This window comes from Vitis riparia, chromosome 1, assembly GCF_004353265.1.
Source record: "Vitis riparia cultivar Riparia Gloire de Montpellier isolate 1030 chromosome 1, EGFV_Vit.rip_1.0, whole genome shotgun sequence".
NCBI classification, from domain to species: Eukaryota; Viridiplantae; Streptophyta; class Magnoliopsida; order Vitales; family Vitaceae; genus Vitis; species Vitis riparia.
Window position 1 is genome coordinate 7,863,067 of NC_048431.1, and position 25,924 is coordinate 7,888,990.

The 25,924-nt window shown below is 34.6% G+C and overlaps 2 protein-coding genes and 1 long non-coding RNA gene across 3 annotated transcripts; 1 reads left to right on the plus strand and 2 right to left on the minus strand.

Annotated features, from left to right (window-relative positions):
* Positions 1-1,870: 1,870 nt before the first annotated feature.
* On the minus strand, positions 1,871-2,577 carry LOC117924299 (pectinesterase inhibitor-like). Its single transcript, XM_034842905.1, has one exon. It carries the CDS (start codon positions 2,492-2,494, stop codon positions 1,958-1,960), a length of 537 nt encoding a protein of 178 aa, XP_034698796.1. The 5' UTR covers positions 2,495-2,577; the 3' UTR covers positions 1,871-1,957.
* Positions 2,578-9,240: 6,663 nt separating this feature from the next.
* Positions 9,241-13,320, plus strand: LOC117918973 (high affinity nitrate transporter 2.5). Its single transcript, XM_034835975.1, has 2 exons — positions 9,241-10,974; positions 12,727-13,320. Exons 1-2 carry the CDS (start codon positions 9,830-9,832, stop codon positions 13,097-13,099), a joined length of 1,518 nt encoding a protein of 505 aa, XP_034691866.1. The 5' UTR covers positions 9,241-9,829; the 3' UTR covers positions 13,100-13,320.
* LOC117918982 lies at positions 11,996-23,071 on the minus strand. Its single transcript, XR_004651980.1, has 2 exons — positions 22,884-23,071; positions 11,996-12,284 (listed from the first exon to the last, which is right to left on the minus strand). It is a non-coding gene; the product is annotated as an uncharacterized LOC117918982 (long non-coding RNA).
* Positions 23,072-25,924: the final 2,853 nt, after the last annotated feature.

Consider the following 25,924-nt stretch of genomic DNA (forward strand, 5'->3'; position numbering starts at 1 on the left):
GCATTGATTCAAATTTTAAATTTAATATTTAAGACATACCATAAATCTATACCTTTTGTACAAAACTTTTTATTTTTATATAAAAGCTTTTTATTTTAAAATAAAAAATAAAATTTATTTAAAATGGAGTCAGTCTGACTCCATTCTTTCTCCTTTTTTTGTTTGTGATTCCGTTTGTCCCCTATCTAGATATTTTTGAGCTTTTTTCTTTTCTTTTTTTGGTCTTAGTAAGAAGTGCACTGGGAAAAAAATCTGATATTATTGTTAAAAAATTAGTTATTGTAACATAGGAAAGTCTGACAATATTTACATTGTTATTATTGAAATCCAAAAAAAAATATCAAATGCATTATTAGCACGGAATTCAAAAGATATTCCATGGACAGGTGGTCCTCCCTCCTCAACGGATTTGCATGGTTCGCATTTTCTTGATTTTATTTAGAGTAAGGATTTATACCATGATAAGAATGAGCCGAGAAACTTGTAACTGGGCTGCACAGGGAGCACAGAGTTGGGCCCGGTTGAGATGTATTTGACCCCTAATCCACCAGCCCACGCCCGAACTCAGCTCCACCACTCTTTCACCCCCTGAACCCAGCCCACCAATTCATCACCGGCTTCGATGGGCGAAGCCATTGTTAATCCATCCAATGAACCCCAAATCTGAATTGATTTTCTACGTTTATGAATCTATTGTACTGCCGATTTAAGAGGGAAAAGGTAGAAATTAAAACAAAATTTCAGGCTGCAACACAAAAGAAGAATAGTTATTTTTGTAATTTGTTAATTGAGGTAAAAGAAATATCTTTGACCTCTCAACGTAGATGATAACGGGTGAATTTGGGATGAGTTACCTCTATCTCAATACATATCATTTATTTAAATCTATTTTTATCATCATCCAAAAAAATATATATATTTAGGTGTGCGGCACGTCAAGTATAAGAAATTCCCATACTCGCATAGCCTTTGTTCCCATTTAATTTTATTTTTCATTTTTTTTTATTTTTAAAATTTAAATTTGTTTAAAAATAAATATGATTTATAAATAAAAAAATATTAAAATATTTGTAATTTATTTTATGAAAAACAATATTTTATTTATGTGAAAAAAAAAAGTTGAAAAATAAAAAAATCAATTAAAATAATTTTTATTTAAATTTATATATAATTGGAATGAGGCAGGGAGGCACCAAGTAACTTCTAAACCTATCTCGGTTTTTAAAAACTTTTTAAACTTATTAACTTTATTCCAAATTCTTCCCATTAATGGTGAGGTGGGTACACAAAAATAATATTTTTTATGTTTGTTTAATCATTTTCTAGATGACAAGAGATTAGCAAAAAAAGTTGACATTTTTCTTTTGATGATCAGAAACGTCTTCAGAATGTATAAAAAAAGTAATCAAATTAAGCTAGTGATAAAAATAAGGATTACTCAAATTAAAACAAATTAGAATAGTTTGGACCTTTTTTTTTCATTGAAAGAAAACACAATTAAAATAAGACCCTTTCATAAATAAATATAATCGAAGCGAAAACATTAATTTATCCCCATATTTGACAATTTATGAAATAACATTTAGGTAAAGTTTGCTTATTTTATTTTATTCTTGTTTAGCTTTAAATGTAAATGGATGTTAATTTAATTCAAGTATAAATAGTACTTGATAGAATTAGATCTTTTTTTTTTTTTGGACTTAAGTTTAAGTTACTTTAAGACTTAAGTCATTTAAAAAATTGTTTCTTTTTTAATTTATCAGTTTCAAAGGAAATTTTATCTTATTTATCTTAAATTTTAAGAGTTTTTTTTTTTTAAAAAAAAAAACCGTCGAGAAATGTAGTAAATAATGAGGAGAAGATAGAAAGGTTAAAAGAAAATCTTATAAAAGCATGCATCCCAATGGAGGAAGCAACGTAGCATTTTTAAACGAGAGAAATGTATTGAGGGGTCCTCTTAGAAGTGGACCTCATCCGCTAAAGCCAGACAGTTGCTTCCTAGCTTACTCATGACCTTGTTAGTCTGGCCTAGACCTTGTGGATCGTCGGCACTTTCCGCGAAAGCATCGTCACATGTGACAATGTCAGTCAAAACTGCCGAGAGGTTGCTTTTAAGGGCGCCTTTGTCTCCACTCTGGATGTTGGCCAAGGAGGTCTGAAGGTTCTCGACCGCGTCGTCGTAAACCTCCACGCAGATGTCGAAGTTTGACTTTCGCAAGCCCGTGGCACTGGAGCCCAGCTTCACGGCCAACGCCTTGGCGTTGGATGCCCGGAGGATGAGTGCTCGGATGGCCATCTGAGTAGCACTCTTTGGATCCGATGCTCCCTTTGTTATTTCCTCGCATAGTTGTGAGAAATCTGCGTCTGAGCAAAGGCTGGACAAGGCGGCGCTGGTCATGGAGACAGGGTCTTGGGCACTGCATTTTCCGGCTAGGAGGAAGGTGGCGGTTGTCAGAAATACCAGTGAGAAAATGAAGTAGTGCTTGGAAGCCATGGCCAGTACTTGGGAATTTCCTTTTCAATCTCTTTTTCTTTCTTTGATTTTTTTTTTTCTTTTTGGTTCTCTGGGTTTCTCCAGTGAAGGGGATCTCGCTTTTACGGTAGAGATGTTTGTGATTTATGCAAATGTTGTTAAAGAATTAACCGCCTCTCTAACTACTGGTGAACATGGGTTGTTCACTTGTTCTATGAGGTTCGCCTTCATTCTAGGCCGTAGCAATGGCCTTGGCCATGATTTTTAGTTTACTATTTTTCTACTCAACTGACCCAATCCATTCTTAGGCGATTACCTTGGTCAAATGGCAAATGAATTTCAATGTGTTAAGGTTGGGCAAGAGGTCCACCCGCAATTTTTAACAACTTAATACCTTTCATATGTATTTACAACAATAATTATATATAGGCTGGTTATTCGAAATTACTAAAAAAAAAAAGAAAAAAATAATTAAAGAAAATAATTTTTTCATATTTTATTCTATTATAAAAAATAAAAAAATAAAATATAATTAAAATTAATAAAATATTTATATATTTTTAAATTATTTAATTTTTACATTGATTAAATAAATGAAATGAGTTTGAAATACTATATAAAAATAATTTATTAATTTTAATTTTTTATTATTATTTTTTACTTTTTCTTTTTCTTTTTCCTTTCCATTTTCTTAATTTTTATTTATTTATTTATTTTTATTTTTATGTTTTCACTTTTCCTTCAAACTTTATTGATTATATTATACATAAAGGATGTTTCGATTAAATTATTATAAATAAACCATCCAATTGCACTAATATATTTTAACTTTCACTTTCTTTTTCTTTTACATATATTTTTATTATAAATTATGTAATATTTTTATTTTAATTTTCTACATTTTCCCCTATTATTTTATGGATTTGTTAGTTGGTATAAGTTTTTTTTTTCATGGTTTTTATTTGGCTTCTTTTTAACTTTTGATGTATTGTGTGTTATTTTTGTATTAAGTTTTAAAAAAAGCTTGTGTCTATTGTTATGTTATTAATTGTAATTTGTTTATATTTAGTTTGCTTTATGTTTCTAGACTTTGCTCAGTTCAAGGGATACCTGATGAGGGGTATGCTAATATGAGGCTAAGAACTGGCCCCAAACTGAAGGCTTCTTGAATATGGAAGTTGTCAAATGGCTATAAATTAAAATGTTCAAGTCTAAATACCCCATACCCTACATACTAATGTGTTAAGTTGTTTTAAGTTAGAAAGATTAATTATTTGCTTATATCGATGAAACTCTAATATGAAATACATAGGATAGAGAAGTAAATAAATATTTTTTAAAATATTTAATAAAATAAACAAAAGAAAAGAAAAGGTTCTAAAGAATTTTGAATTTTATAATCGACATTAATCCAATGTCGAATCCATTATGAGAGAGAGTATTATATAATTTAGGATTTAAGATCAAAGTCTACTTGATATCGAGATCTCTTTAATCAATTAAATATGATAATTAATTTGATTTTTAATTCTATCTAATTGAAATCTCATATTTATCGTACAACCCTTAGATTCCTTAATAATAAGATTAGATTAAGTTAGCAAGTGACGAAGATCTTTCAAAAAATTATTAGTGTATTTGTAAGAATTATCTATACTTTATATAAGGGTATTAACTCAGGAGATTCATTCCTACTAATTCAAACATGAAAACATAATTAAACTAAATCAATATATTACATTTTCTTACTACTCTCAATTCTCTACCTTTGTGTTAGCATATTTGGATCTTATAAAATTAGCTGGAAGATTTCTTGATATAACAATGATAAAATTCTTGAATCTTGGGTTTATTCTTCTTAGGCTTGGTTAGTACCTAGAAGGCCTATAGAGTGAGGTTTCAAAGCTTGGAAAGACTTGTTTCACATTCGGGGGAAGTTGAGTTCGAAATCTAGAGTTCTAAATTTCAAACTCAACTTCATCCATATTGCATAGAAGTTTTCAAATAGTCAATCTCTCTTGTTTTAGCTTCAGTTCATGCCTCATTTGAAGCTTCATATTCTTGACCTCTCAAGCTTTAAAACCATACATGACTTGTGAAAAAATAAAAATAAAAAGACCTCTTAGGAAGTAGCCCTGAACTTAGCTCAAATTCAAATTTGATCTCCCTAAAAAAGAAACCTCTTACTTAATGGCTATTTGCTCTTTAACTCTCACCATAGGTGTTTGAAGTTGTAAATATAACCTTAATTGGATCAAAATACTTGTGTGATAAAGAATATTTTGATATGAAATGAGTAAAAGTTCGATGAAAGATATTTTTGTTCAAAACAATTATTCTTATTCTGAAAAATGCGACAACCATTTTTGTAAAATGGGATCATATCTCAACTCTTTTAATCAATATCCCAAAATACTTTCCTACGGGTTACATGAGATGGATCCCATCTTAGTGAACTTAATAGAAATACAGAGAGTGGTAAACCTGGCATAGCTTGTATTGAAGTTGCAGTATCTTCTCAATTGCTGGAGTTCTGTGGTTTCAATTTTTTATTTTTTTTTCCCTATTTTGGTGCTTGATGGAGATCCCCTGATTTTACTGTTTTGAGTTATTTTAGAAGTAGACTTGCCGTTGAAGTCCTTGATTTTGCTTAAGGACTCTGCTCAAGCTCAAAGTGAAGTTAGATTTCAATTGGCTTTTAATTTGATTTGAAACATTTCATGTCTAGATGATTTTTTGATTTATAGAGTTTTTGATCAAAATAACATTTTTTTCTTATTGAACTTGGAGGTACAAAAAATCGTCGTATCTTTAATACACCACCTCTCAAACGAGGAACTTGAAAATACACAAAATCACATTATCCCAAAACTAGTATCATAAAAAGAAGACAACTTCTAATATACTTGAACCACTAATATGTGCTTAGAAAGACGGAGTCTAATTACCCTTGTCCTCGTATGCCCAAAAGTCAACAAAACCTGCTGACCTATTACAAAAATCACCCCTTCATGTTCTTTCATAAAGAAAAGTGACTATAAAAGAGGAGTCTTTTTCTTCTCAAGAGACTCTCTCTAGACCTCTAAAAAAAACTACAAAAAATATAGAAAATGCATCTCCGTACCCAAAAAATGATGGAACAAAATCTTCAATATTTTCTTTAAAGAATTTTAACTTATCCCATACCCTCAAATAATTTCGTATCTAATGTCCTTCAGGTTCAAAGATGATTATGTGGATAAAGTTTATACTTCATTTTATAAACCCGCTGAGCAACGGAGTTATTTCAAAAACAACAGTCCATGACTGGGATTTTCTCAAGTTATGTCAATAAACCATAAATGTGAGTTATTCTTATATTATTTTAAGGGAAAGTTGTGTTTACAGTCTTCCATACGAAAAATATATGGTTTTGGAAACCCATATAACTGAAATATGGGTTTTGGTTGGTAATAAGAAAAATATTATTGGATTCATGCATTATTTACTGTTTATATTTTAATTTCCGAAATTACCCTTAAAGTCTCCTGCCGGAAATTTTTTTTTCTTTCTCTTAGGGGTTAAGGGTCTCTCTACCGGAAATTTTTTTTTTTTTCTCTTGGGGGCGCACAGCAGATCCAAAAAACACGGGGAGCAAAAAAAAACAATTTTTTTGGTTTTCCCTGGGGGTTTTGCATGAATTTTCTCGGAAAGCAAACGAGGATGAATTTTCCCGGAGAACGAACGGGGGGTGGGGCGGGGCGGCGGCAGAAAACGATTGCAGGGGGGGTGGGGGACGGCGGCGGCAGATCCAGAAAACACGGGAGCAAAAAAAAAAGCAATTTTTTTGGTTTGCAACCATCCCGGAAAACGAATGCCAGGGGGCGGAGGGTGGGGGCGGCGGCAGTTGAAAACACGGGAGCAAAAAAAAAAAGCAATTTTTTTTGTTTGCATGGTTCCCGGAAAACGAATGCGGGGGGGGGGGGGGGGGGGGGCGGCGGCGGCGGCGGCGGCGGCGACAGTTGAAAACACGGGAGCAGGCGGCGACGACAAATCCAGAGAACTCATGGAGAAAAAAAATGCAATTTTTTTGGTTTTCCTTGGGGGTTTTTGTATGGATTTTCTCGGAAATCAAACGAGGGTGAAAAAGAATGCGGGGGGAGATCCAGAAAACACGGGAGCCAAAAAAAAAAAGCAATTTTTTTGGTTTGCATGGTTCCCGGAAAATGAACGGGGGAGCGGCGGCGGCGGCAGATACTAAAACTCAGGGAGGAAAAAAAAAAAAAAAAAAGCAAAAAATAATAATAATAATATTTCGAGGGTAATTTCGGAAATTAAAATGTGAACAGTAAATAATGCATGAAATCTATAATAATTTTTTTATTACTAGACAAAACCCATATTTGAGTTATATGAGTTTCAAAAACCATATATTTTTCATATGGAAGCATATAAACATAACTTTCCCTTATTTTAATAATAAAACTTTACCTCAACTGACGTGCAAGACAGATTAGAATGGGCATTTTTTAAAAAATTCAAAATCATACTGATAATATTTTTTTAAAGACCTACAACGGCCCCAAACTCGATTTATAAAAAAGGGTTATCCTCTTTGCCTGACGTGACCTCCAGATATGAAGTTGAATTGAATGAGCAATCAGATCCATATTTTTGGAGCTCCTCTCGTAGAAATGGGCGGACGATGACCCCGGACTTAAAAAATGAAGTACAACGCTGAAGTTTTCCACGATTGTGAATGAAATGAGCATTGGAAGCTTATCCAGAGTTCAATCATTCCATCGTAATCCCGAAGTCGTAGGTTTACTTTTGGTCGCGGCATATCTCATCAACATTGATGTTATGCATTGATGGCTGTATTACATATTCTTAGACACCATCATCAAGTATTATATTTATATTACGTGAATACAAATATTTGCATTTAAGCTAAAATTAAAAAATTCAGTAGAATATACTTGAGTGGTGGTGAATGTTTATTTAATAATTTCCTCTCTTATATAGAGAGCAGGGTCCCGTCTTTATAGCATGACCCTTGAGGAGAATATTAAAATGCAACCCAAGAATGTTGGCTATGCAAATGAGGAGTAGCTTTGACGGAAACCTTGTGAGGAAGGCATTAACAGGGTGGCTTTTATGACAGATAATCCATTAATTAGAAACCATTGACTTTGAGACTCAGAGAAGTAGGTGACAAAGGCAAGTTAAATGGCCTTTTAGCATACTTCCAAACTAGCATTCATTCCGACCTCTCAGGCTTCACAAGTTGCTTTCAAGTCTCAGTCTGTTACATAGATAGCCTTTCAGAGTTTGTGTGGTTTACGAAGGAAAGCTGAAAGCGTGCGACTTCAATCCAGCCTCGGAATTTTGCGTTAAATTCACGAATTTGCGGACAAGAATGAATATAGATTTATTTTATTTTATTTTTTAATTTTTACCGCAAGCCGTAAGGTCTGTTAGTGATACCCAAGGGCCAGATTTTTGGTACTCCCTAGTCTGAATTTTCCAAAAGAGTGACATTTCTCTATTGGGTTTTGGCTTGAATTGACGAATAACATAAAGTTTCCAATGAGGTGGGCTACTTTTCAAGACTAAGTCAATAATTGAAGCTTTGTCATTTCTTAAAGCCCCAAAAGTCCAATTTGAAGGTCTTGACCTTGGCACATGTTTTTGAAGTTATGAGGGATTGAATCCAGCTGGGAAGATCCACTAAACAAACGAAAGTAAAACGACAGTAAAGTTTGTTTATTTCATGATGAAAATAATTTTTTTTAATACTTCATCAAATATTCTAGGAAATATTTTTGAAAATACTAAACAATTTTCTATTTCATAATTTAAATTGTGTGAGACCCATCTTCGAGATCTTCGGTCTATTAGCAAGATCGCAGCGAGAAGTTAGGTTTATCCACACTACAGGAAGACGAAAATGGGTGTGCATGTAGAGAGAGAAGATTCATTACCTGTCAGAATCATGGAAATTATTTTTATAATCAATATTCAACGTGTCACCAGCCCGTAGAAAATGGATGAAGGTTCAAATGACCAGAGTGCCCTTTTCTTATTCCGTCCTTTTTTCTCACCCGAGACTTTTTTTTTCATTTGCTCAATTTCACCTTTCCCTTGTGGCTTTCTGCTCGACGGCTTTCCCACATCCAAATAAAGGCGAAATTATAAAATGATTTCTATTTTATCCAAAGAATTGCAATCTTAAATTCTGTATTTAAAAAACAAGAAAATGTAAAACTAAATATCTATTTTTCTCCTTTTTCATGCTACTCTTACCTTAAACAAAGTTTAAAAAATTCATAACAATACCTCGAAATTTAGATGAGCAATCCTGCCATTAAAAACATGCTTCACAGAGGACTGATTTTATTACAAAAAGCATCTATTAAAAAATCTCGGTGGATTGAATATACTACCGAAATTGTCTACATCAAATGTGCTAACAGTGCTTCTAGGAGGTGTGATTTTACAATTGAAAGCGTCCACATTAAAAACATTTGATGATGCATTATGACAAAATAATGGATCCTGTTTAACCATATCATAAAACAATAGGTTCCTCATCAATGACAGTACGCTTTGTAATGTACTGCTCATTATTTCCCCATTTTTGTTCAGAACATTATACAATTGTGAAATGATATGGACAGATTTGTATTTTACTTGATATCTGACAGAAAATTCAAAAAAGAATCTTTTACCAAGTCCAGATGTACCTCCCTTGGATTCTGGGTGTGCTCTCCAAATTCCGAAGTCAATGTTAATGCAACTTCTCCACATTTCTTTCTTTCTGTACATCAAATAAGTCTCCTCCCAAAATTTAAAATTCAACTTCAGGGATACTCACCTCCCAACTACTCGCTTAGATACCTTTGAAATCATATCCTTCTATTCTTTTTCCATCAGAATTCACTGCCAAGCAATGTGACTCGGCGAAAATGTAGAGTTGTTTTCCAACTTTTCCCCTTCTCATCCACCAAGAGCCGCTGCCCGCACGACCCTAAAATTCTCAGCTTTGAAACAAAAGCTAAATGAAGGTCAAATCCTCCCAAAGGTTGCTAGTTTTTATCTCCAGTATATTTATAATCCGTTACACAAAAATGGCCCAAACCTTGGTATTCTGCCACTTCTTGACAATAATTTCAGTTTGCTAGAAAAAGAAAGATACAAAATTATCATTCACGAGAAGCTATGGTGAGAGACTTTTGCCTTATATAAGGTTAGCTAAAGATAGCTTTTAGGTTCCATTCCCTTTTCCTAGAAAAGAAGAAAGCCTGCCTTCCTTTGGTGCTTAGAGACGACTCTTAGCATCTCCAAGATTCTTCTTCTTCGATTCAATTCAGAAACATGAACATGGAAATTTCTGAACCAGAACCTCAGCATCCAAAATTCGCTCTTCCGGTGGACTCTGAACACAAGGCCACTGAATTTCGCTTATTCTCAGTGGCGGCACCACACATGAGGGCATTTCACTTGTCTTGGATCTCCTTCTTTGCTTGTTTTGTCTCCAGCTTTGCAGCTCCTCCTCTCATCCCTGTCATACGGGACAACCTCAATCTTACAGCAACAGATATTGGCAATGCAGGGATTGCATCAGTTTCTGGTGCAGTCTTTGCCAGGATTGCCATGGGGAGTGCCTGTGACCTATTTGGACCCCGTCTTGCCTCCGCCTCACTCATCCTCCTCACTGCACCAGCTGTTTACTTTACTTCCTATATCTCATCGCCTATCTCCTTCCTTCTTGTACGCTTTTTCACAGGCTTCTCCCTTGCCACTTTCGTTTCAACTCAATTCTGGATGAGTTCAATGTTTTCTGCTCCAGTGGTTGGGGCTGCAAATGGTTTTGCAGGTGGATGGGGCAACCTCGGAGGTGGGGCAACACAGCTGATCATGCCACTTGTTTTTTCCCTCATCCGTAACATGGGTGCGGTCAAATTCTCAGCCTGGAGAATAGCATTCTTCATTCCAGCTCTATTCCAAACCTTATCAGCTTTTGCTGTTTTGTTATTTGGTCAAGACACACCAGATGGTAACTTCAAGAGACTGAATAAATCTGGTGACAGACCAAAAGATAAATTTTCACAGGTTTTCTACCATGGGGTTACAAATTACAGGGCATGGATATTGGCATTGACTTATGGATATTGTTTTGGAGTAGAGCTGACAGTGGACAACATAATTGCAGAGTATTTTTATGACAGATTTAATCTCAAACTCCACACTGCAGGAATTATTGCTGCAAGTTTTGGATTAGCAAATTTGATTTCTCGACCAGCAGGAGGGTTTATCTCAGATGCAATGGCAAAGAGGTTTGGGATGAGGGGCAGGCTGTGGACCTTATGGGTGGTGCAGACCTTGGGAGGTGTACTCTGCATTATCCTGGGACGAGTAGGATCTTTGAATGCATCCATCATAGTGATGATTGTGTTCTCATTGTTCGTCCAAGCTGCATGTGGTCTTACATTTGGAGTGGTTCCTTTCATCTCCCGAAGGTATGATCACAGCAATCTTCTCAAATTCAATTTTCCAGTTCTTTTCAATATAGCATTCAGAATTTTTTCTTTGATACACGTATGATCAAGGGGTAATTTTAGACCTATGTTCAGTTGATGATGCTTACCTTATCAGCTGCAAACTTTTGTCTTTATTATGGTCAGTGTTTTCTCTTGCTGCCCTTCCATCTCCGTATTGCTCTCAGTTGGTCTGATATGTACTGAATTATGGTCAATTTGCATGAGAGAAGCTGAGAGCACTTGTAGAGGTCGTCTAGTATTGATCTAATAGGTTCATTATGAGATTGGTCCCACCTTCCTAAGGTAGTCATACTGCTTATACCATCTCTAATTATCTCCAGCAATTCTCTTGCGAGGTTCTGAACCTGTATCTGGGTTCACTTAATGAAAGAACCTCTGTTTGTAACCAATCTTCAGCCTGATTACCCTCTCCAAAATGTATAAGAAACCATATGTCTTGGTCCTGTTTGGTTCATCAAATTCTTAAAAAAAGTAAGGATATTTTCTATCTCTAAACAATATTTGAACACTACTTTAATCACTCAGAATTATATCTCAATCTCCTACAACATGAAAGCTATGAAAACCTTTGTTATTGGCAAATAGCAGCATTACAGAGTCCCAAAACTTAAGTAGTAGGAACACTTCTTAGCAATTTTCAACTGGCCATCATTATCCCAACATTTTGACTGTTGAAATCATGATGTTTCACCCAATGATGAACCAAAAACCTTCAGCCAAGACTCCTAACCTGTACAAGGCATCAAATTTAAACCAATGCAAACCCAACCCCCCTCCCCTCTCTTCACACAAGTGAAATTAAGTTCATTACTGATAAAGGTGACCGCAACAAATGAGGATTTCAACAGGATAGTAAAACAAATACTAATGATCTAACAGAGCATAGTTCTATCATACTATCAAATCCACAAACCTACTGCTTCATTCATCTGAAAGATTACTTCTTATCTATGCTGCCTGTATCAACAAACATTAAAAAAGAAAAAGAAAAAGACCTGCTATGGATTTAGGTTCATCAAGTATCAAAAGGTTTTCAGGGAAAGAACCATTCATTCATCAAAATTAGCAGATGAATTTTTCTATCCAACTTTCTAGAATTCCATATGGTAAAATCTCTATAGACAGTCTTATGAAATCAGACATGACAGTATAGCAGGAATTTAAATCAAGAGATGCTTCAATGAAATTCCTCCCTTACCACATGCTTGCTCAGCTTTCTTGTCCCTTGAGCAGGCCCCTCAACATGATTTTCAGTTGCTGTGTACTTACTGCATAAGATTACGACTAGATCAGAAGTTATCTTGATTTGAGAGGAAGTTGCAAAACATCTGATAGATTGCACTTTCTAGATATCCAAATATACAGGGAGCTCTTTGGCTCAAGAGAAAGCTAATTAAGAAAATAATAGGAAATAAATTTAATATCTATCAAATAATAAAATCAACCATTTGGTGCAATTCAACTATAGCCAACTCAATATAAATGAACTATTAATCTTTTAATAGGAACTAATAAGAGATTGATAGCCCATTTTCGGTAGTCGACAGTTTCCATGAAGAGTTGTTTAATCGAAGCATTGTCTTAGAAGTAGGCTTGCTACAGTAATTTTTTTTTATGTCATACATAGTATCTGGATATGTTATTCTATTTGATCGCACCCCATTTTTTTATTTGAACCTACAGAGATTTCATTTTTTTGTGTTTCTTCAGGTCACTGGGGGTAGTATCTGGTATGACAGGAGGAGGTGGAAATGTAGGTGCAGTTCTGACTCAACTAATTTTCTTCAAAGGATCCAGATATTCAAAAGAAGCAGGGATAACTCTCATGGGCATCATGATGTTATGCTGCACCCTTCCAATATGTCTAATATACTTCCCACAATGGGGTGGCATGTTTTGCGGCCCATCATCTAAAGAGAATGCCACAGAGGAAGACTATTACGCATCTGAATGGAATTCAAAAGAGAAGGAGAAAGGTTTCCATCATGGAAGTCTGAAATTTGCTGATAACAGCAGAGGTGAAAGAGGTCGAAGGGTGGGCTCTGCAGCCACACCTGATAGGACCTCATCCATGCATGTCTGACTACTGTTTCAAGCATTTTGAATGGGTAAAAACCATATACCAATAGCCCTAACAACCACCAAAAGTAATGTATTTTAGTAAGCAGTTATCATATATGGTTGTATTGCAAGCAAGTTAAACAGTTGCAAGCTGTCAAAGAATAAATGAACACTTGGTAGCGTCAATGATTATTTGTTTGATACCCCAACTAATGAGAGCTTTGCAACTTGTGTTTTTCTTCTTTTTTTTCTTCCTCCTTTTAGATTTTCATCTGTGAAACCATCTCCATGTAGCTCAGATTGAGATCGTCTCCTCAACCCAACCATGATCTTTGGCTCCTAAATCAATGTTATTAACTCAACTTGATTATCAATTTAATCATAAACTTCAATTTCATATTTCTTCCAATCACTCACTCAGCCTTCCAAATCCCTATATTATTTAGCAGCAAGTGACAAACAAGCCATTTGAAGATTCTTACTATATAGCAGGAAAATGGATATAGTCACGGAATTTCTTATAATAATAGTTGTGCAGTCCATGAATAGTTCACATAAATTATATGTAAGGGAGAAGATAACAATAAAAAGTCCTACTGCCATCTTATTTTCTTGACCAACATGATATGAGCTTTCAAAATCAAATCCAATGATTTTAGATAGCCACTCATGTAGCATAGGAGTGGCGATATGTTGTTCCAATAAATATTTGAGGCTATGATGGTCAGTCTTAACCTTAAGTACCAACCCAACAAGTAACACCGCCCCTTGAGAATGCCATAAAAGCACTACAACATCTCTTTTTCATAGGTAGAAAGGGCTTGGTTTTTCAGAGATAAGGTTTTTCTTACAAAGGCAATGGGTCTTCCTTATTGCATGAGGACTGCACTTAATCTGGTTCCAAAGGAATCACATTATACCACAAAAATTTTATCAAAATTGGGCATTGTAAGATCTAGTATTGTACTCATAGCATGCTTGAGTGAGTCAAAGGCTTGTTGTGAGTCTTCCTTCTTGCATGAGGACTGCACTTAATTGGTTCCAGAAGCATCACATTCTACCACAAAAATTTTATCAAAATTAAGCATTGTAAGAACTAGTATTGTACTCATAGCATGCTTGAGCGAGTCAAAGGCTTGTTCTGCTTCAAGAGTCTAGTGAAAATTATCTCATTTAAGCATTGCGGTTAATGGCTGACTAATCTTCCCATAATCTTGAACAAACCAACGACAGTAACCAACTACGCATGCAATTTTAGCAGGATCTACAATAACTCTATTTGGCCACACAAACACTTAGCCAACTTTATATAACTGATCATCTTTCAATACACCCAATACAGTACTCATATGGTGAGTGTGAGCATTCCAGCTACAACATTAACACAAGTTTACGAAGAAACAGTTTGAATACCCCATTTGAAGGCTTTGAAATGTAGAAGGTGCATTGGTTAGCACAAATGGCATAACTAAAAATTCATAATGACCTTCATGCGTCTGAAAAGCAATTTTATGAACATCATTGGAGTGTACTCTTATTTGATGGTATACAACCCGAAGATTTAGATTCAAAAGAAATTCTACACCATGAAGCTCATCCAGCAGTTCATCAATGGTTGGGATAGTTGTCCTTGATGTAACCCGTTTCAAGGATCGATAATCAACACACATTGACTAAGTATTATCCCTTTTTTTGACAAGCAAGACTGGAGAAGAAAATGAGCTCACACTGGGCCAAATAATTCTACCTTACAACAATTCCTCCACAAATCTTTTCAATCTCATTCTTTTGGGCATATGGATAATGACAAGGGCATACACTAGTAGGATAACAACCAAGTTTCAGGGGATGATCCTAGGTTCTAGTGGGCCAAAGTTCCTTTGGCTTAGCAAAAATAGATTGGATTGTTCCAATACAACAACTAGTTGTGGTTGCTCAATGTCATTGAGTAAGGTAACTTGGTTAGTATTTGGCTGATAGGAATTTGTAGAATAGGATTGTATGGAAAACAATTGTGCCAAGGCACCATGACTGGATTGCTTCAAGGTCTTTGCATCCTTGTAGCATTGAGTACTCTTATAGGTCTAGATATTGCTCTCAGTAGCAGATGGTGCTTCCCCTTTAGCATAAATTCTATGCGAAGATTCTTAAAATCCAATGACAGAGTTCCAAGGCTATAGAGCCATTGTATGCCTAATTCCATATCACACCCTCATAATGCAAGCAACCTCATATCCATGAAAAAGTGGAGCCTTGCATGGTCCATGACAATCATTTGATGCAGGACATGAAGTAAAATGCAAGGAAAGCAGTGGTGTAATTGAAAGAACTCTAGGAATCCCTGTTAGAAACATTTACACTTCACACCCAAGTGCTCTTTGTATCACACAAAGAAAATAGTGACTACTAGAAATTTTATCATTTATTCATTGATTATTTTCAAAAGACAAATCAACTACTATATAGACCTTTTCTAGGGACTTATAACTCCTTGGAACTAGTCAAATAGTAGTAATGCAACTTGAAAATAACAAAAACTTGGACTAAATACTAGACCATATTAAAGACTCTTGGAAAATGACAATATTAATGAATGAATATAGTAACGTATGACCATTGACTAGGCCTATAATTTGATTTATGAAGAGGAGTTTCTAGGTTGAACTCATATTGAATCATAGAAAATCCCAACTAAGCCCATTATGATCTAGAGAGTGCCAAATTAGAGTTTAGGCCTTAGAGCCCACTCCTTTACACCTTTTATAAACTTTTAAAGGTGTCTGCCCCTTGTCTCCATCAACTCCCCTCGACTTAGGAAAACTCAACCTTGACAAAGGCATGAAATCTCTCATAATGGCCTCAATTTTTGTTGGAATTCTCCATCTATGTGATCCTTGTGCAATCTGAAAGTGACCTCCCTCTCCATTTGACATGATACTTTTGATAGCCTCCTCCTCTAGTTGAAACAATTTGATGATATCTCCAATAATGTCACAAATTTCATGTCTTCTTTCAAGCAATCCTCAAGCCTATTCATAGGGTATTGCGGTGCTTGAATTACCTCTTACTCCTTTGCATTTTCTTGGTTGTTAGCCTGAGATGTTTCCTCTTACTCAACATGTGATGACTTATTAGCGAGCTGAGATATTCATGTCTCAACGTTGCTTAACTGAATATGGAGGCTATCAAGATGATCCACCATCCGAATCAATATCTCATCACACTAGCTATCAGTTAGTCTTCCTCTAAAACTCCTTCCAAATCGTGTAGCATAATCTCACCCTCACTTTGATACCAAAATCAATGTAGGACAAGAAGTAAAATACACAGAGAGTAGTGGTGTAATTGAAAAAACTCTAGGAATCACTCATAAAAACATCTAGACTTCACACCCAAGTGCTCTTTGTATCACACAAAGCAAATAATGGCCACTGGAAATTTATCATTCATTCATTGATTATTTTCAAAGACAAATCAAATATTATAAATAACTTTTCTAGGGACTTATAACTCCTTGGAACTATTCATATAATAGTAATGCAAGTTGAAAATAACAAAAACTTAGACTGACTACCATACCATATTAAAAACTCTTGGAAAATGACAATATTAGTGACCAAAAATAATAACTTATGACCATTGACTAAGCTTGGAATTTGATTTCTAGAAAGTACTTTATAGGTTGACCTTATATTTTTTGATAAGTAAAAAGGAGAATATATTAAAAGCGCTTGTAAAATGGCGTAATAGTGTACACACGGAGTATACAAAATATGCCAAAGAACAAGCAAAAAGAAGAAAAAGAAAAAACAGAGCCAACACCAACCACCCTAACTAATTGACCATCCCTAAGAAACTTGAAGCCCTTCTTAATCCAAACACAAACCAAAACTCTTGACCAACCTCACAAAACAGAATTTGAATCCCAAAAACTCCTTCCTCTTTCCTTGATAGTGATTGAGGACTAATTCAACAAACACTTTAGTTTACGGATTTCTTGTTCAAGACCGGAAGCTAAGGGAATACTCTTTTTTCCACCTAAAACCTTGACCTCATGCCCTTTTCTTGACTCAAAGTTCTTTAGCAAGTAACTAATCTCCTTTTTAAACTCCTCCATAGGTAACCCTTAGAAGCTATTGAAATTAACAAAATTTGTGGGGAGGCTATCAAGAACCCCTCCCCTCCTTCGGGACACAAGCAATCGCTAAGGCCTTAGAAGGCTCCACCTCCTCGGCCACAACCTCCTCCTCCTTACCCAAAAGGTCCTTCTCAGCATTTTCAGGAAACTCTAGCAAACTGCCATTTCGTAGCAACATGGTAATCGATCGGCTCGCCGAGTCCATAGTCCCCAAAGAAAAGAATGAGGAAGGTCTTAGATACCTATTCACTTTCGCCACGAGAGCTTTGTCGATGAACGCTACATATGAGCTCGCTGAAATCGACACTGGCACCGCCTCAAGCCATACACCCTTATCTTCGATGCAACTGTATTGCGTCATCTCCTTGAAATCTATAGAGAAAACCCTCTCTTTAAGAAGCCCTAGAGAGCCCTTCTCTCCCTCAGCCAACCACTAAGCAACGACCCTCATTTTTATCCTTTAAACCCATTAAACCCACCCCCTTTGAAGTACAAGACTTACCCTGGGCTTGGCCTACTCTTAAATCGTCCTCCACTTCATTAATAGAATCTGAATGAGCCTTTGAAGCTTCTTGTCACAAGATGCTTCAAATGACCCTCCCCATGGGCTTATATAGGAGGAGGGAAGTTTATGGAAACTCCTAGAGCCATCTACACTAAGACATTGGTGGGAAGAGTGTGGAAAGTTCTAAAGATGCCTAGAGATGTCCACACATCTCTACACTATGGTGGAAGGCATGAGAGGAGTCCAAGGCTTTCTAGAGAATTCTAGAGATTTCTTGTACATAAGGTTGTACATAGATTAGTGTAGGGAGTTCTAGAATATTCTTGATTTGTAAGGAACCCTCCAAGGTTTCAGAGAGTTCCATTAGTGCCTATAAATAGGTAAGGGCCTCATTTGGCCAAGGGACCACCCAAATCACTTCCTAACCAAGCAAGTGAGCTTCCAAGCACTTGTAAAGGCTTTCTTGAGTTAATAAGAGCTTCCATTCTTTAAAAAGTTGCCTACCAAGCTTCTTAAGCTTTTGAGTCGCGAGTGTCTTAGCCTAGCTAGCTAAGCATTGGGGAGTAAGGCTGACTTAGCAAGATCAAGCGTCTTGGCTTGTCTAAGTGCCGCATGAGCTTAGTGAACGACTAAGTCCATGACATTCTAACCCACTAAGGCTTTTAGCCTGATGAATTGCACTGTCACTGGGACTTTGGTTCCCTTTAACCACTTATGGCCTAACCTTTGGGTTCCTAAGCTAGCCCCACTAAAGACACCCTTAGCACAGTGATTTTCCACCAAATAGGGCCGGCCTTCCTGCTGCACCCGTACATCTCACACTACTTCCTTGGACATCCTCCTTTCCTACAGCATTTGCATGACAGAGATTTGCCTCATTCCCTACTCAATGATGAAAATATCGGTAATTACAGATATATCGGTACTTGGATTTTATGAATATATCGAATATATCAAATATATCGGGGAAATATCAATAAATATTTTGACACAAAATATTTTTATTTAAAAATATTGATAACTTTATTTATGATTTTATATTTGTCTTATATTTAATTAGTATACAAAATATATTATAAGATAATTAAAATTAACTTATTTATAATAATTTTATTTTAATTAATTTATAAAATATATTATAATATATAATATATATATATATGTATAATAATCATATATATAAACAATTCTAAGCACATATATACCATAAAATAAGTTTGGCTTAATGGTAGAAGTCATCTGTTTTAAACCTAAGCATCTGAGTTCAAGTTCTTATCTTGTATGAGATTTTCAATTTGTGTAAATAAGAGCACAATCCGACATTGAAACTTTAAGAGATTGCAAAGCTTTATAGCTTATATTTAAGGTGCTACCTTATACAACACTTGACCACAATAGATGGGTGGGTTGGGCCTAAGTCTGCCTTTAGCCCATTGTACTCAAGTTAAAAATTTACATTTATTAAGTCGTTGGACTTCATCCATCTTTTGACCCATTAGAGAAGATTAAAAAGTCATCATGTATAGGTTGGTTGGATTGATCCAACATTGGCCCATTGAACAAAGTTAAAAAGTTTTGGCCATTAGACATCATCGATATATCGCTAAAATTTCAACAATTTTTTCCATCTAGGGCCAATTTTTTGTTTATGTCGCCGGTTTATCGAAAATCATTGATATATCGCCGAATTTTTCAAATAAAATTAGATATTTCCATTAGTCGATATATCTTATATATCGTATCCATATTCTTCAATACACGATATATCATCAATAATGCACGATATATCGCTGATATATCCTAACATTTTCATCCTTACTCTCCTGTCAAAGCAGCCTTGTCACATTGTTGCAGCATGTCAACGCTTGCAAGTTGTTAGGAGGGCCCTTCCTTTCCTACTCCCACCTCGACGCGTGTATCACCCTCCACACCTCCTCCTACTTCTAGCCTGTGTGATCTATTGTTACTACTTCTTTACACCACCAAAGAAACACTAGTTGGAACTTCCCACCACAACTATAAAGAAAAACTAAAAGATCCCACTACCACTTGAAGCAAGCTTGGTTTGACTCTCCCATTGGGCCTAACTAAAATCCTCACCCACTAGAGATGAGATAAAAATGCAATGTCTTCATCCACAACAATAAATCCCCTGCAACAGTCCCCTATTTTCTTAAGCACCTCCCAATTCCACAAATGTAAAGGGAGACCCAACACCCTCACTCAAACTTCCTTAGCAAATCTCCCTTTAAGCAAACACCTAGCTTTAGGAGTCCACTTTACCAAATGCAACACCTTGTCCTTGAGTCTTCTAGTTCCTCTTTCGAGCACCCTCTTTGCCTTAGAGTTGTCTTTGAGTTAAGCAAAAATAAAGTTCCCCCAAACACTAAGATCTTCAAACCCCCCCCCCCTCCCATCCCCTCCCTTCCCTTCCCTTTAAGGACCATAGGTCAGTCACCACATTTTTTAGTGAAAAGATATTTAGAAACGGGTCTAAAACCTTTCCCAACCATCCTACCAGACACTTTCTTAGCTACTCCTCCCTACTCTTCACCTCACTCTCCCCTAACTGTAATCAAATGGCATCAACCACCATACTCGGAACCTTCCCAACCACCTCTGCATAAGTCTCATAATAGGTCTCTCATTTTGAAAACTCCTCTCCTTTGAAGGGGAAACCAGTCCCCTAAACTCATTTGAGGAGATGACTCCTAGAATACGAAGCTTCTCTGCCAAAATGGACCACCCCCCTTAGAAGCCCTTCCCTTCAGAGAAGATCAATGAGAACCTCATTGCCTCATCAATCACTACTAAACAAAATAATAACCTCTTTGCCCATTCGACCTACGCTCCAACATGAACCTCTTCCCAAGCTTTACTCCACCTCACCAGGTCTTCATCCCTACAACAATGTTCCACCCCTTCCAACAAATAGTGTAAGCCTAAATCTCCAAACCTAATCCACGTAGAAAGACCTTTTCCTCTTGCCTCAATAACACCTCTCAAATTCCTCCCCACCACTTCTACCGACAGATTGAATGACTTGGATTCCATTGCAAAATTGACAACAGCCACCCCTCGTTGACATTTCATCCTTGCAACCTTGAACCTATATTGAATTATGTAAGATCCTAACTAAGCTCATTATCATCCAGAGAGTGCCAAATTAAAGTTTGGGCCTTTGAAGCCCATTCCTTTGCACTTTTGATAAACTTTTAAAAGTGGTTGCCACTTGTCTCCATCATTGTCTGCAAATAGCAAAGCTAATTATTTTGGCACCATTAGTAACAATTACCAAAAAGGGTTGGATTATTGAACAACACACCTTGCTCTTTTTGCAACATTTGGGTCAAGGAAGTTGTGTGTGCTACCTAAGTCACTAAGGACAGTCACTAGCTTTTGTTTGATGTACACATGCACCCGCATTATGTGGTAGGAATCAGAACCAACCAAATTGCATAAAATCCTAATTTAATCCTATTTTAATTCCAACTAAATTTCAACTAATATTAATCCTAATTTAATTCCAAGTAATACTAATCCTACTTTAATTGCAACTAAGACAAATTCCCTTTCTTGATATATATCTTTAAAGATTCATCCTCATCATAACCACTTGGATTGCTACCACTGAAGTAAGGAAAATCAAGCCTAGTGTATTTGGTTCAAACAAAATTATACCAAATTGTTGACATGGACTGGTGTGGCTTGAAGCATCTCCATGATCTCTTTCACCCGATTTGCTAACCAGTTAATTATATTTGAGATTCATTGCTATCACAAGTTGAGATATCTCTTTCAAGGTCGTTACTTGCTTTTCAAAGTTTTCATTCAGCTGCTGTTTCACCCATGCACCTAACTTCTTGTTGTCTAGTCCCTTCCACCATAATCACTTGACACTAGAGCGATGCTCTAGTACCAAATGATATGCCATGAAGAACATAACAACAACAATTCCTACTATTGGTAGCAATAAAATACAAAGCATAAAACCTCAGAAGTCTTGATTGCCTAATTCCTCTCTCCCCTCCCTTTTTATAGAAAAACACTTATTAAGGTATTATTCCCATAATTAAGTCAACAGCTAATCTATAATCCTTGATCGAAGATTATGTTCCTCAATTTATGCTCCATAATCTATGATCTGCTCCTTTACCTTTCCTTCTATGACAATAAACCTTGATGCCATGTCTAAGGACTCTGTTACAGTGCTACCATTGAGGCAATAAAGAGTTTCAACAAAATCATTCGAAGTAGTGATACTTGACCGAAAATTCAACTATGATAAGATTTGAACTAAAGCCTATGAACTAAATTACAAATCCTTAGATGGTTTTTAGATAACCTAACCTACATACATGCGGGCAGTCCATCCTCAATCTTCAACTCAAAGCTTTGACAGTGGATCCACTACCAATACAAGGATTAGGCATTGATGGAGCCTGGAGTGAGAGGTGATTAAGTGAATCTGATTATTTGAGTATTGGCATCTTATTTTTCAACATTTAAGGAAAAGCTAAGCATTATGAAACTCTACATTTACGGGCCAAAATAACACAACCAACATTAATAATAATAAATAACAAGAACAACAACAGCAGCAACAACAATAATAAAAGAATAAACACATCATGATAAAAGAAGCAGACCACAGAGCAAAGAGGCATATCAATGAAATAGTTCTTAAAAATCAGTGTTTTGCAGTTCAATTAAATTGTGATCTAATCAGCATTCTAGATCAGAACAAGATGGCAAACATGTTTCAACAATATCACCGTCACTGCATGACATATGCACCAGAAAATGTTGCAAAGCATATCTCACCAAATTCGACAACACAAAGCGAGTCTCCAAACAAATCAATCTACCAATTACAGTAAAATGGCATTCAAATTCCATTGGCATTCCCACTTTCAAACAAAACGCATGCAAACTCGCAGTTACCACAATTTCCGTTCTAACCTCCGTTTGTTTGGCAAGAAAATGAGAGAAAAAGGAAAGAAACGAAGATTACGACTCCTACGTTTTTTTATTTGAAAAGAATGGATCTCTATAGTCCGTGCAATCCAAAAAGTTCAAAATGACGGGAAAAAATCTTGAAAAGTTGGACCCCTACAATTTTCTCATGAAACAATCAGAACAAGAATCGGAAAATCCACGCACCTGCTCCACAGAATGTCTCTTCAGAGAAAGAAACAACAAAGCAGGTGAGCAATGGAGCAAGAAAGCAATGCGGAAGTGAATGATGTCGCATCGTATTGAAGCATCTCCACATAAGGTAAGTGGGTCGTTGTCTATCCTAACGAGCAAAAGTTTATGCGTTGTTTCGGACTCCCAAAGGTCGCACTAAAGTGCCAAGGGTCGTCCAAGATAAGCACTGTTTCATTTTCTTCTGCTTTAGACTCCTTTTTGGCTTTTGCCACGCGTCAACTTATTATCAAATAAACAATGTTTATTGTTTCTTTATAATGAAAATTTGGCGAGACAGAAAATAATATAATAAAGTCTTGTAACATCGAAGCTTTTTATAAGCAACGATACGTTTTTTTTAGATCCGTTAGCTTTATATACAAGTTTCATTCATTTGTATTTTAACCTTATTTTTACATATTTTTTATTCAACGAAACAAATTTTATTATTTATTTTCAATTAAATAGCTTAATTTTTTTTCTAATGTGATATATTAATATAAACACTATCATATCACTTTTTAAAATATATCCATTTTTTCGTTTATATATCCAAATATAAGACAAAAATCAAACATTAAAAATCCATGTTACCCAAAATTATTTTTTAAATCAGCTCTTAATATTTTAAAATAAACTAATTATTATCAAATATTTAGAGTTTGTTTGATAATGATTTTAGGAAATATTTTTAATTTTAAAAGTATTTTTGAAAAAAATTAGGTGTTTTATAAAATTTAGGACACATTTTTAAAATTTTGAAAAATTACTTTTAATGATAAAAAATTACTTGTAGTGTTTTTCGAAAAAAATATTTAATATGTGATTATCTTAAAAATACTTTTAAAGTGTATTTGATTGTTTTTTTAGATAATCACCTATAAATTGTTTTTTTTAAATATTACAAATAATTTTTCAATATTATAAACTATTTTTTATATTTTTAAAAGTGTTTCTTAAATTTTGTGAAATATATAATTTTTTTTTTAAAAAAACATCTTTTAGATTAAAAACACCTCCTAAAATCACAGTCAAATGAATTTTTACAGTGTATTTAATAATGATTTTTAAAAATATTTTTATTTTATTTATATTTGAAAAAATTTATTTTTAAATATTAGAAAAACTATAAACACTTCTTAAATTCATTATAAAACACACTTAAAGTTCGTTTGACACTGGAAGTATTTTCTTTTATAATACCTTTGTAAAAAAATGTTTTTATGAGAGTTTGAAAAATGATGCTAATAGTGTTTTTGTCAGGTAAGGGTATTTTATAAATATGTAAAAAATATTGAAGTATTTTTTTTTTTTAAAGAAACACCTTCCAAGTGCTTCTTTAAAAAACATTTCAAGCGTTTTGCTAAATTTTCAAAATTATTTTTTAAAATATTACCAAATATCTATTTTTTTTTACTTTAAAAACGTTTTTAATTGTTTTTTAAGGCTAGAAATACTTTTAAAATACACTACTTAACGAAACTTTAAAGTACGTTTGGTAGTGATTCTGAAAAGCATTTTTAATATTTCTAATACTTGAAAAATAAAAAATTTTAAGTGTTAAAAAAATTGAAAACATTTCTTGTTTGGTAATGATTTTAGGAAATATTTCTAATTTTTTTAACATTTGAATTATAAAAATTTTCAAGTGTTAGAAAAGTTAGAAATGTTGGTTTTTTTTTCCTATAATATGTAGTCATATATAATTATATTTGTGTAAATATTATTTAAGGGTATCAATTGATAGGTATGTGAATCATTTGATTGAACATCTAAAAGTCTTATGTATGAAAGACTCAAATTACAACTTTTATAAGTTAAAGTCTCAAACTGCACTCTTATTCTTATATCCTATTGTTGTTTTATTTTTAACAACATACATCACACAAATGAGAGTAGTGAGTTGAAGATTTTGACAATACAATTCAACTCAATGTCATTTCAAAAGTGTTATTGGTATCATGGATCAAGGTAAGAATATGATCATTATTTTAGTACTTATATTTATTTTGTTTTATGCATTCAAAATTATTTTTTAAAATAATTATTTTAGCATAAATTTTATAAAAGTTTGGTTAACAAGAAACGCTTCCTAAAATTACTATCAAACAAGTTCTTAATCATTTCGTTTAATGCAAAAAAAACTTTTGAATTGACTTCAAGGAGGATAAAGGAGTTAAAAGAGTTTTTCCTATCTAATTACATTTTTAAAACTTCATGGGTGCAGGAATGAGGAATTAAACAGGATTTAAGCATAATAATAATAATAACAATAACAATAATAATAATAATAACAATAATAATAGGTATATCCACCGAAAATCTTTAATGACCATTTCAAATTTCTACTAATAATATTTTGATGTCTTCATCTTTGCCTAAGCAATTAATTTATCTGCATAAAGGATCCTTCAGTACCAGAATCATTCAAGTAATTCCATTTCTTTAAAAAATGTCTTAAAATGTATCCAACTTGTTCATTAATTATTCCCTCTACCAACTTTTAATTTGTCCTAATAGCATAAAGTACTTTTGACTTCAAATACCATACAAGTAGATCATTATAAATACTATACATTATTTTAAATTAAAAGGTTGTGGGTGGGCTAGCTATGATTAATTCGAAATTATTACTGAATTAATATTCTATATTGGATTATCAAATTTAAGATTATCCGGAATAGGATCACAAGTCTTATGAAAGAAAAAACCAAATAAAACGTAAATATGATTAAAGAATCTATAATTATTTGGAGAAGCTGAGTGTGTATTGAGGGTGAACGCAGTACATAGCTGTAGGCAACAGAAAAATCAGCTTTAGAACAAAAATGGTGTGTGGCACCATAGGTTGAATGATTGAATTAAAGCTGCAGAAGTAGAAAATTAGGGGGTTAGGGACAGCCTCCACTTTTATTTCCTCTTAAAATTAAGAGACCATGCGCGTGCAGTGAAATTATCCAAAGATTAATGTGCTGGGCGGTGCACGCTCCTCCTCCTCCTCCTCCACCTGGACC

Excerpts from the sequence above, each read along its gene's own strand:
- LOC117924299 (XM_034842905.1), bottom strand. The coding sequence starts at position 2,494 with ATGGCTTCCAAGCACTACTTCATTTTCTCACTGGTATTTCTGACAACC.
- LOC117918973 (XM_034835975.1), top strand. The coding sequence starts at position 9,830 with ATGAACATGGAAATTTCTGAACCAGAACCTCAGCATCCAAAATTCGCT. Across the intron at positions 10,975-12,726 it reads GTTCCTTTCATCTCCCGAAG|GTCACTGGGGGTAGTATCTG; the intron begins GTATGATCACAG and ends GTGTTTCTTCAG.